The 11,962-nt window shown below is 33.4% G+C and overlaps 1 protein-coding gene and 1 long non-coding RNA gene across 3 annotated transcripts; one reads left to right on the top strand and one right to left on the bottom strand.

Annotated features, from left to right (window-relative positions):
- Positions 1 to 1,800: 1,800 nt before the first annotated feature.
- Positions 1,801 to 5,217, top strand: LOC123197939 (putative calcium-transporting ATPase 13, plasma membrane-type). The gene has a single exon (XM_044612468.1). It carries the CDS (start codon positions 1,977 to 1,979, stop codon positions 5,040 to 5,042), a length of 3,066 nt encoding a protein of 1,021 aa, XP_044468403.1. The 5' UTR covers positions 1,801 to 1,976; the 3' UTR covers positions 5,043 to 5,217.
- Positions 5,218 to 7,715: 2,498 nt separating this feature from the next.
- LOC123208046 lies at positions 7,716 to 10,679 on the bottom strand. 2 transcript variants are annotated; one of them, XR_006500630.1, is made up of 3 exons: positions 10,316 to 10,679; positions 8,972 to 9,066; positions 7,716 to 8,407 (listed from the first exon to the last, which is right to left on the bottom strand). It is a non-coding gene; the product is annotated as an uncharacterized LOC123208046 (long non-coding RNA). The 2 variants fall into 2 exon arrangements; XR_006500627.1 differs by having other exon boundaries at positions 7,716 to 9,066.
- Positions 10,680 to 11,962: the final 1,283 nt, after the last annotated feature.

Here is an 11,962-nt window from a genome sequence, read left to right as displayed (position 1 = left end):
TTATTCACGGGAGTCTTTGGTATTATATCAGTAAAGTAAAATCATATATCATATTAATAGTGAAAGCAATTACTATTTTCTTCTATCTAAATTTAAAATTGTTAAAGAGGGAACAAATGTTAAAACTAAACTATCCAATTTTTGTTATGAAAATCAAAGTTCAAAATCTTAACTCAATGACATATGTAAATCAAAAGTAAACCAGTTAAGTGAAAACGAAAAATATCGAAGACAAAGCTAAAAGAGAAAGTGAACTGCCATGAAGGCGAGAATAAAGAAATCAAAGTAAGAGAATGAGGAAACCAAGGGAAGAAGTAAAGAAAAAGAGAAGAAGAGAGGAAAAAAGATAAAAGGAGACATGAAAATGGAAAACCGTGTTGGAGTTTAACAGATTTCTCACAGAAAAAAGTCAGAAATAGAAAACACTACATATGGATCCATTAAAATTGGAATGTGATATGCACTCTTTACAAATTCTTTCCTAATCTTATTTCAAAAGCAAATTTTTAATTATTTAATTATCAAGTAAATAAAAATTGTTACCAGTATTACTAAAATTTTTAGAGAAATAATCATAATTGGTTTCAATAATGAACTTTCCAAGAAATTAGTTATTTCGGGTTTGGGATACCTACCAAACTTAACTTCCCACATGAATTTCATTATATCATGGAGACAAGTAACCAACTTTTAGGTTTTTGAAAGGTGAGATACTTCGGTTGTTTATATGGTTATAAAAATATGATGTGACTATATATGATAAATAAGATTAACATATGATATGATAAGAAAGTAGTTATTCGTTTTATTTCACTATAGTTCCTTTCAAATGTTATACCAACCCCATGAATCAAATTCCATTATAGTTATAATTTCATTAAGATAGAATTGCGTTTGTCAGTTTTTCAAACTTAAAAGGGATTGCAAAGGTGTATTTATTGGTTTTCACCATTAGATGAATAGTCTCATTTATATCCGAAACTCGACAAATATTAACAATTAAGTTGGAATGAGTTCAAAATTCGAATCCAAAATAATTTGGGTTGGGCTTAAACACACAAGAATCGATTCAATAGATTTAACTGACAGATTTACAAAAGTATTTAAGCGTCAATTAACAACAATATTTTTCCCCTTCAAAGTCATTAAGGTCAATTAACAACAATATTTTTCCCCTTCAAAGTCATTAAGGTCTAAATTAAGAGAAGATACATGATGGCCTAATTTGTTGTTACTATTATTATTATTATTATTTTTAACATAGAATTATATTTGAATCCGATCATTATTTTTAAAATTTAATTAATCACACATACGAATTCTAAATCCAATAAATAATTTTATAATTATTAAATTAAACAAGTTAAAAATTTAAATTTAATATATTATCAAAGAAATCTCAAATTTATAATTTTTTATATATAAAATCTTTTCCTCTTTTGTAACTCAACTATTTAAAGCTAATTTGTTATTATTACGTCAAATATTCTCCCATGCCTGGTTCCAGGCAATTTCATCTCATAATTACCTGAACCTGTCCATGATTTTCTGGGCCAAAATTTAAATTTACCTCATTATTACGAACTGAAATTTAATAGGATTACCAAATACACGGAAGGTAAATGGAGGCTGTTAAAGGTAACAAATTTTTACGGAAAACGGAAAAAATGGAAATTGGATCAACACACAGATGACGTGATGAAACGGCCCACTGAAAACGAAATTTCCAGGAAGGAGAGGAGAAAAGACGAGGAAATCACATGAAAAGGATATAAACAGCTCAAACAGTAATTCTTCCTCATCGGTTATTGAGCTCTTCAAAACTTTGCTTTCACACAGTACACATGATTTTCTTCCTTTTTCTTTTTTTTTCTTCTTAACTTTCTTTATTTGTCAAGTTTGCATCTAGACTTTGTTCAGGCTCCGGGGAATTTTCTTTTTGTCTCTAGTGGCCACAAGTCTGTTCTCCTTTCAACATGTCTTTAAGGCATCGCAAACCCAGTGAACTCGCCTTGCCCGACGAAGAAGGAAGCCCTCTGGCTGTGGCAAAACGCCAACAGAAGAGATGGCGATTGGCTTTTGCGGTCATATGTTTCACCAGGGCTCTTGTTTCTTTGTCAAGAAAGGCTCTTGAACAGAAGAAACAAATCTTTCGGTCCCTCTCTTATGTTGCCATCGATGTCGATAACCAACATCCGCATGAGGATGGCGTGGCTTTTCTTAATGCTGATCAGAAGATTCTCTCCAGCCTGGTCAGAGATAAGAGCCTGGAATCTTTGAGTAATCTTGGAGGCGTGAAAAAAGTTGCACAACTTCTTGAAACAGATGAGAAGAATGGTGTTCAAGGTAACGAGGCTATGCTTTTGCAGAGAATCAATATTTTTGGTTCAAACACTTATGAAAAGCCGCTTGCAAAAAGTTTCTTCAGTTTCGTTTATGAAGCATTCAAAGATACCACCATTTTGATTCTTCTAGTTTGTGCTATACTTTCTCTGGCGTTTGGAATCAAACAACATGGTTTGAAAGAAGGGTGGTATGATGGAGGCAGCATAATAGTTGCTATCTTTTTAGTCGTAGCGGTGTCTTCCGTTAGTAACTTCAAGCAAAACAGACAATTTGAAAAGCTTTCAAGCGAGAGTGGTGACATAAAAGTTGAAGTAGTTAGAGATGGCAGGCGCCAAACCCTGTCAATCTTTGAAGTTGTAGTGGGTGATGTTGTGTGTTTGAAGATTGGTGATCAGATTCCTGCTGATGGGTTGTTCTTGGAGGGACATTCATTGAAGGTTGATGAATCTAGCATGACTGGTGAGAGTGATAGTGTTGAGATCAACAGTAAGGAAAATCCTTTCATGCTTTCGGGGACTAAAGTGACAGATGGTTATGGTTTTATGATGGTTACTTCTGTTGGCATGAGCACAGCGTGGGGAGAGATGATGAGTTCCATTAGCCGGGATTTGGATGAGCAGACTCCATTACAAGTTCGTCTCAACAAGCTGACATCCTATATTGGCAAGATTGGATTGGCAGTGGCTGTAATGGTCCTTCTTGTTTTATTGATTCGTTACTTTACAGGAAACACCACAGATGAAAACGGAAACAGAGAGTTCAACGGCATTAAGACAAAATTTGATGAAATTATGAATGTTGTTGTTCGAATTATTGCTGCAGCAGTGACAATAGTAGTGGTGGCGATTCCTGAAGGTTTGCCTCTGGCTGTTACTCTCACTCTGGCTTATTCTATGAAGCGAATGATGGCTGATAATGCATTGGTTCGAAAACTCTCTGCTTGTGAAACAATGGGATCTGCCACAACAATCTGCACAGACAAAACAGGCACCCTCACTTTGAATGAAATGAAGGTAACAGAGTTTTGGGTTGGAAAGGAAGCTATGGAGGATTTTGATATGGCAACTGATGTTTATGAGTTGTTACGTGATGGGGTTGGCCTAAACACAATTGGAACCGTTTACAAGTCGAATTCTGCATCAACTCCTGAGATATCTGGTAGTCCAACTGAGAAAGCAATACTCTCTTGGGCTGTGTTGGACATGGAAATGAATCTGGATGAGTCAAAGCAAAACTGTGACATAATCCATGTAGAGACCTTCAATTCACAGAAAAAGAGAAGCGGCGTTTTGATGAGGAGGATCAATGAAAAGGTTGTTCACACACACTGGAAGGGAGCTGCTGAGATGATACTGGCAATGTGTTCACATTATTATGACAGAAGAGGTACAATGAAGTTCATTGATAGTGAAGAAAGAATGCAAATTGGGACAGTTATCAAGGGTATGGCAGCTAAGAGCTTGCGTTGCATTGCCTTCGCTTATACAAATGTTGCAGAAGAAATTGAGGAAACTCATGAGAAGCTTGAAGAATCTGGATTGACCTTGCTGGGAATTGTTGGCTTGAAGGATCCATGTCGGCCAGGCGTGGAAAAAGCTGTGGAATCCTGCAAGAAAGCTGGAGTGAATGTCAAAATGATCACTGGAGACAACATCCACACGGCAAGAGCTATAGCTATTGAATGTGGAATACTCAGACCTAGTGAAGAGTTGAATACCGAAGCTGTAGTAGAAGGTGTTCAATTCCGGAATTACTCAGATGAAGAGAGGATGGCGAAGATTGATAAAATCAGTGTTATGGCAAGATCGTCCCCTTTTGACAAGCTTTTAATGGTGCAGTGCTTGAAGCAAAAAGGTCATGTGGTAGCTGTTACAGGAGATGGGACAAATGATGCACCTGCTCTCAAAGAAGCTGACATTGGGCTCTCCATGGGGATCCAAGGCACTGAAGTTGCAAAGGAAAGCTCAGACATAATCATCTTGGATGACAACTTTTCCTCAGTGGTGACTGTTTTGAGGTGGGGAAGGTGTGTCTACAACAACATCCAAAAGTTCATCCAGTTTCAGCTCACGGTGAACGTTGCAGCCCTTGTCATCAATTTCATTGCAGCAGTTTCTTCTGGTGATGTTCCACTGACTGCTGTCCAGCTCTTATGGGTGAATCTAATCATGGATACCTTGGGAGCTTTAGCATTGGCCACTGAGCGACCTACCAACCAACTTATGACCAAGCCACCTGTGGGTCGATCAGCGCCACTCATAACCAAAATCATGTGGAGGAACCTTGTTGCTCAGGCTTTGTATCAAGTAAATGTGCTATTAGTTCTGCAGTTCAAGGGAAGATCTATCTTCAATGTGGATGAGCAGATAAAAAACACCCTGATATTCAACACATTTGTCTTCTGCCAGATTTTCAATGAGTTTAATGCAAGGAACCTGGAGAAACAAAACATATTCAAGGGGTTGCACAAGAACAAACTCTTCATTGGGATTGTTGGGGCAACAGTCATCCTTCAGATTGTGATGGTGGAGTTTCTTAACAGGTTTTCCAACACCAAGAGGTTGAATTGGGGGCAATGGGGAGCCTGTGTTGGCGTTGCTTCTATGTCTTGGTTGATCGGTTGGCTTGTGAAGTTGATTCCAGTTTCTGGAATACAGTTTCTCTTCTTTTCCAAGAGAGGAGCACCTGCAACTTGAACAGTTCATTGCAACCAGAAAATGGTAGAATCAACAACAAAAGATTTATTTTTCCATGTTTTAGACGAATTGTCAGTTTTTTTTTTTTTTAAATAATCAGAATGAAAATGTATTAGCAGTTCCTTCCCTGTGAAGCCATCAGTTTTCAATTAAAATGCTCAAGACCTTCTTTATAGTCTTTTGAGTTAATATTTTACAAATTATAGTAGTAATAGTTAAAGATTTAAGTCAGACTCTTGTCAACCTTGCAATTTATTTTTTAGTTGATGTTTTTCAACATCAACAAGCATATACTAATATCAAATTTTTTATTTATCTGATACAATAGTTATGACAGAATTATTTTATTTGTTTAATATGATCAATTCAATCACAAAAAAATAATTCAATTCGAATAAAGTTTTCTTATTAAAAGAAAATTTATGTGTCTTCATTTTCTTTTTTGGGCCTTCAACATGATGGGCTTTGTAGAATGAACTCATCCTATTTTTAAGCTTACCCAAATTAGTAATATTTTTTGTCAAACTCAAATTTATTATCTGCATACTTGAGTTTAAAGATTTTCTTCCCATTTTCTTCTCATATATATCTGCATAAACCCTAAATTATATATATATATATATATATATATATATATATATATATATATACATAAAGATAAAAGGAATACAAAATTAATTAATGTTTTTTTATTTCATACATGTTTAACAATGATGATAGATTTGTTCACTCTCAAATATGTGTTAGTTAAGAGGGAGTTTTATGCCTTTCTTTTACTGTTTCGGCTACTTATCTTTTCCCGCATGAATGGACTTTTCTAATACATTTGCACATTGGGAGATGCCACTTGGGGACTTTCATTATCACAATTATAAATATGGCATTAGGGGTGGTGGTTTCAAACTAAGTTAATTTGAGTTTAATAGTTTGAATGAGTCCAAAATAAGTTCGACTTAAACAAGTTTGAGATCGAGTTTAAACCTAAGAATTTTATATTATTAAACTCAAGTTTGGGATATTTCATTCACCAGGCTTACGAGTTTGAAAAAAATTCTATTTGAATTAATTAAAACCATATTGTTTTTATTAGTATATATTATAAAAGTCATGAAAGTGAATTTAAGAAGCAACCCATTGTTATTCTAAATCTCTAGAGATTGAGGGGAGCAAAAAGGAAGAGGAGAGGAGAACAATCCCTATCCATGTCTAGGTAGCCCTCATGCAACCATACTTGACTATTGCATAAAGACATTCATTATCTTGGAATCTCTTTTTTGAAGGCCCATTAGCCTTTTCCCCTTATTATTCTCAATGTCTGTTGCCAATTTGGCATTAATAGGCTTACAAGAATGTACTCCGAAGGACCACACAAGATTCCTTACATGAAAAATATGAGTGTGAGGTCTTAGAACCCTTATGCCTAATCAACTAAATGAATTACTTTCCCATGTGACCTTAGCCCTACAACAAGAATCGATTTCTATGGTAAAATCACTAACAAAAGCAAATGCAAAATCTATGTTGTAACCTTATTACATGTATCATCCATCCAAAAAATACAAATGAAATGTGATAACCAAGACTCCTTGATATCATAAATATTATAATTAGCATAAGACGGTGCACATTTAGCATAATAAATTCAATGTATGGAATGTTATTATTATAATGTTTGGTAATTGACCTTGAATCTCCACTATCTATTTGCATAAGAAAGCGAAGAGTTCCCATAGTCCTTTTTGCACAATAGATTCTAAGGGATAATTGTTATACAATGAAACTCCTTCTTAATTATTCGAATTTGCATGAACGACATCTAATACGTTATGATTAGTGACTAGTTATCGTATCAATGAATAAACACAGCTCCTATCTGTCAATTATTAAAAAGCGAATACGCTTTTTATTCAATAATAACAAGAGAAATCTCACAAGGTAATACCTCTCTTCAATAATCGGAAAGTTATCAGTTTTCCTATTCTTTTTTGTGTTAACAAAAGAAAGTTATCAGTTTGTATCGAATCGAAATTATGCAACTAATGTAATTATTTTGTTATAGTTCAATTTGAATGTAAATAAATTTGAATTAGGAATACTTAAATTCAATTATTCTTTTATTGGTTTATTTGTCATACCATATCATAAGTCACAAGTCACGAGGGACAAATCCTAAAAATACAAGTCACAAAAAACATTAAAGAGGCGTTTGATTGAAATATATAAAAATTATTTTAATAATATATTTTTTATTTTTAATACTACTTTGTTTGATTTATCAAATAATAAATTATTTCAATAATATTTTATTACATGACTAGTTATATAATAAATTATCCCATTACAATCTCTTTTTTAAATATTTAAATATTATCAAAATAATTTTAATTTTATTATAATTTTATCTTTGTTTGTTAATTTTTAAAATAAAAATATTTTTATTTTCAATTAATATAATATCTAACATAAAAAATATTATAAAATAATTATATTTAACGATATTTTAATAAAATAATACTGTAACATTATTTTACTATTTTCAATCAGATACAATAATTGAGTTCTCCTCATTTATATTCTGATATCACTCTTATATAATTTAATTTATTCTCGTTGAGACTTTTATCCGAAACTTTGCCCTTATAAGGATACATAGTATGTAAAACAAATTAATGATACACCGTAAATATAGGTTTTTGACGAATAGGTCAAATCACGATAACATGTAATGTGCAATACCCTAACTCACGTATTAAAAATCCTTTTCAACAATTAGGACGACATTCCACTGCCTATCCATGGCCTCTCTTCTCAGAAATACCACTAAAGCAAACCGAAAAAATTTATGGAAAATAGAGGTGGACTCTTTCTATCCATGTATATCCCTTCTCTCTGGCTAAACGTACTTCCCGAGGCCATGGGACTTCAATTCTTTCAGTTCGTATAATCTTCAGAAAATTGTGCAGCATAATCATCATAAAAATCACTGCTTTCATTTCAAAATTTAAATTCACATTACTATTTAAAATCAAAATTGAGCTAAATTTTCTTTTTCTTAAAATTTGACATTTAATGTGTAACCAATATCCATTGCACCTCATAAATAATCAAGCACGCGGTTTCTAACTAGTCAGTTAAAATTATTAATTTTTCTGACACCTTGCCTTCTTCCTTCTGCACTCTTGCCGGGCTGCTGATAAGTAACAAAACAACAATCCGAATTTACAATATGCATGGTTTCTTCTTCTACTTTCTAGTCATGGGAAATATGGAAAATTCCATTATTAATGGCGTGCAACAAACTGTACCTCAACTCAACCATGATTTACTGTAGTGATATTAGGACCAGTGTTATAATAGTCCCGAACCTGCAGGAAGGGATCGCTTGAAAATATGCTGTGTGTTACGAAACCAAAGAAAACAAACAGTAAAAAAGGCACAAATACTAAACTTAGAAATACAAATATTTACAGCAAATGCCCAACATGGGGATAGAATAAAAGGATTATAAGATGAAGGTTTTCTTTGTTCTATCTATTTGAGCTCTTGATCTTAACTCTATGTTTTGCGGTACACATTTACCTTCTTTTTTTTTTAAATATACTTTAATACAATTTTTATATACAAACCTTAATTGACAAAATTTTGACATGTATACTTGTTGGTCATATTTGCACAAGAAGTCTTACTCGCTTTATAGTAAGTTGTTCCATTTTATAGGACTTACCAAGTAAATAAGATCCTAATTACTCTGTTTACTTAAGTGTATTGATCTAATCCATTCACTACCATCACAAATTTCTTTAAAAATTCATCTTATCATGACGGAGGATCTTGTTGATTTTGGATGGAGAGCCTTACCAAGATTTAGCTTTCAAACAAAGAATATTTGACCATCTCCAACAAACTTATTAATAAGGATTTAAGCATACCTAATTGTATGCCTGCATCCTCACCTCACCCAAGCGTAGAAGTGTCAGAGGAATGTTGTGCAATTAATTTGATAAATTTATAACGTATTTATCACCTGTTTAAGTAATCACAACATTTGCATGTAAGAGAGAGGCGAAGGGGAAATGTCAAAGAAATTAGCAACAATGAGCAAGACATTTATTTTCTGGCGTAGAAAGTTGAGTACGCTACTAGTGAAAGAAGAAAATCATTGCTATCTGTTGCTTTCTCTAAAGAAAATAACTACTATCGATAATCTTTTAAGTTAATATATAAAGAAAATAATGATAGTTAGGTCGACCAGCGACAAAAATTATAGGTACTGTTGAGTTCTCTTCTACTTTGACCTAAGAGGCAGTAATTCATACAGGTTTTTCACCTCGAAAAGACAAATGCCGCATGGAGAAGGCATATGCACAGAGGAAAATCATTAAAGAGAGATCACCGGCAAGTGTAAGGCAAGATAAAAGCACCATGCGTCAAGCCTATCTACCCAGTTAAATTGAGAAGACTCAAAAGACTGTAAATATCTGATCAGATGCACGTTTTCCCTTTGATATAGAGATTTAGAGGATTTTCAAGGGCCACTGAATGGGATTTTAAAATACTTGGGAAGCTTCCGAAAATGAGTTAATTTTCTTTAATTAGCAAACCAAGAAGAAAGATCTATTTCTCTCTTTACATGCAGTTTTTACCAGATCTGCATCTTCATATTCATAATTTTATGTGGGATAAACGAGTTTCTTCTCTTAATTATTTCACTATCATATGGTTAGTGTCATGCTTATTCTAATCAAGTTAATTTGTAATGCATGAATCAGTAGATCTACTACAATTATATACGAATTGAGCAGATTCAAATTGTATTTTGAGTAATTTTTAACTTTGTTAATTACCGAAATAGATCTACAAGGATTCACAGCCAATTCATGAAGAAAATCATGTAACAAAAGGAATGATATAGAATTTTAGATTGAAAGAAAACCAAGGAAGATGTATAAATTAACCAGAAAAACAAAAAAAGAAGAAGATCTAAAGAGTACGTGAAATAATTTAAAAAGCACTCTTTCAAGGCACGAGAGGAGGGATCTGAAAAGCACCAACCGGGCTGACACAGAAATTGTCACTGAAAACCCTAACAACATCTCCACCCACTAATAAGATTCTCTACAGACGCCCTTGACACTCAAAAGACGAACACACGACAGCCCAAAACATCAAGAATACTATAAAAAGTCCATGTTGCATAAAAGGGTATAGAAATAAAGCAGAATCTGCAACACCAATGTGAATAAAAACTCGAAGCTAAACAAGATTTAACATACCTTAAATTTTTTGGTCAAAGGAAAAAAAGAACCCCGATGGTGTTGTTGAGAAAACGGATCCAAAGAATAAGATGGAGTTGAATAGGGTAATTTCTCATGCTACCATCAATAGGTGAAGCTGCCAGATGATCTAGTCTCTTCCCCTATAAGGAAAATAAGAACAAGAAGAGCTCAGATCACGCTGGCAGCTTTAACTATCGGTGGAGCACGCATGATAGAAGAACATAAAGCTCTATAATTCTCTTCTTCCTTTATTCAATTGAATATGCTTCTTGATGAAGGCTTTGTAGAGTAGAGAAGAGAAGATGATGATGAGGTGATATAAATAGGTAAAGAGAGCAATAAAGATAAGTAAACGGCTTTCTTTTTTCTTTCTACTTTTCCCAGGAATATTATTTGCTAGTTGCAGGCTACTTATTTGTTGTCTTGTGACTACAATGGTACAAATAGTATCAAATAAGACAACATATAATAACTAGTATATTAGTATTAAATGAACCTGGAAATAGAGATTGCAAAATTTAGCAAAGATTAGAAACAGGAAAGTAGAGTTTGTGTTTAAATCAATTTGGTAATTTAAAGAAGTGAAAAAAAAGAAGAATTTAGAGATTGATAAAAAGTAGAGCAGGAGAAAAAAAAGACAGAGAGATAGATGCATGTGGTCCATAAAGGAAGGAAATTGAATATAGTCACGCCGACGCCACCACATGCAGACAGCTTATTGAGCGTTTCTAAATTACCTCTAAGTGAGGCTTTTATAACTTTAGTTGGCTGCAGACTCCCTTTCATGCTCATGCTCATGCTCTCTCTCTTTCTTTCTCTTTCTCTCTTTCTTTTCTTGCCTTTGTTTGTTGTAATGTAGGCATCAAAGTATTGACCAAAAGGACCAGTCAATAACATATCAATATATGGGGGACCGATAACCAATTGCGAACTTCATAGATTTTGCATATATTTGGTTAAGATCAAAGGAACAATAAGGAAAGAGCTTCTCAATCTACCTTAGGAGAGTTCAGATTTGTTTGAATGATTAGAAGGTATTTATGTTGTACGCTGAGAGTGTTTTTAAGTTAAAAAAACAAAAAAAATTAACACAAAGAAACAACGAGCTAAGCTAGGGTCTGAAAAACAAACTAAGTTCACTCTTTTCAAAGAGGAGGACAATGAAAGAAAAGACTAAAACCAAACCAGACTTGTACCACAAACACATAAGCTAGTAGTCGCCAACTCTTTTTGAAAACTTATCAGAATCCCTACAATAATAGAGTTAAAAAAGAACAGAAAAACATCATTAGTCTAACAAAATATCTACAATATAGCAGGCCTTTCAAAGAGAATACAATATGGCAATGAAGAATTATACTAGACAAAAACCAGTCCTGAAGTCAAAAAAGGAAAATATACTTTATGAACTTAAATTAAGTTCTGTTTACAAAAGTTAAATTATATAAATTCAACAGTATTAAGGGTTAAAATCAATTGTAAGTTTAAAATGTTACCAGTCATTATTGTAAGTAAAAAAAAAAATTACTTGATTCTTCTTCTGTAAGTGCGAACATCCTGAGTTTGCTAAATGATGGAGACGTTTGTCTTTATGAAACAAAAGGAAAATCATTTCTAAATGTTTGGACAAACATCTTAGTTTGA

Source organism: Mangifera indica, chromosome 2 (assembly GCF_011075055.1).
Source record: "Mangifera indica cultivar Alphonso chromosome 2, CATAS_Mindica_2.1, whole genome shotgun sequence".
Lineage (NCBI taxonomy): Eukaryota > Viridiplantae > Streptophyta > Magnoliopsida > Sapindales > Anacardiaceae > Mangifera > Mangifera indica.
Note: the sequence above shows the minus strand (reverse complement) of the source record. Positions and strands in the feature narration are given on the sequence as shown.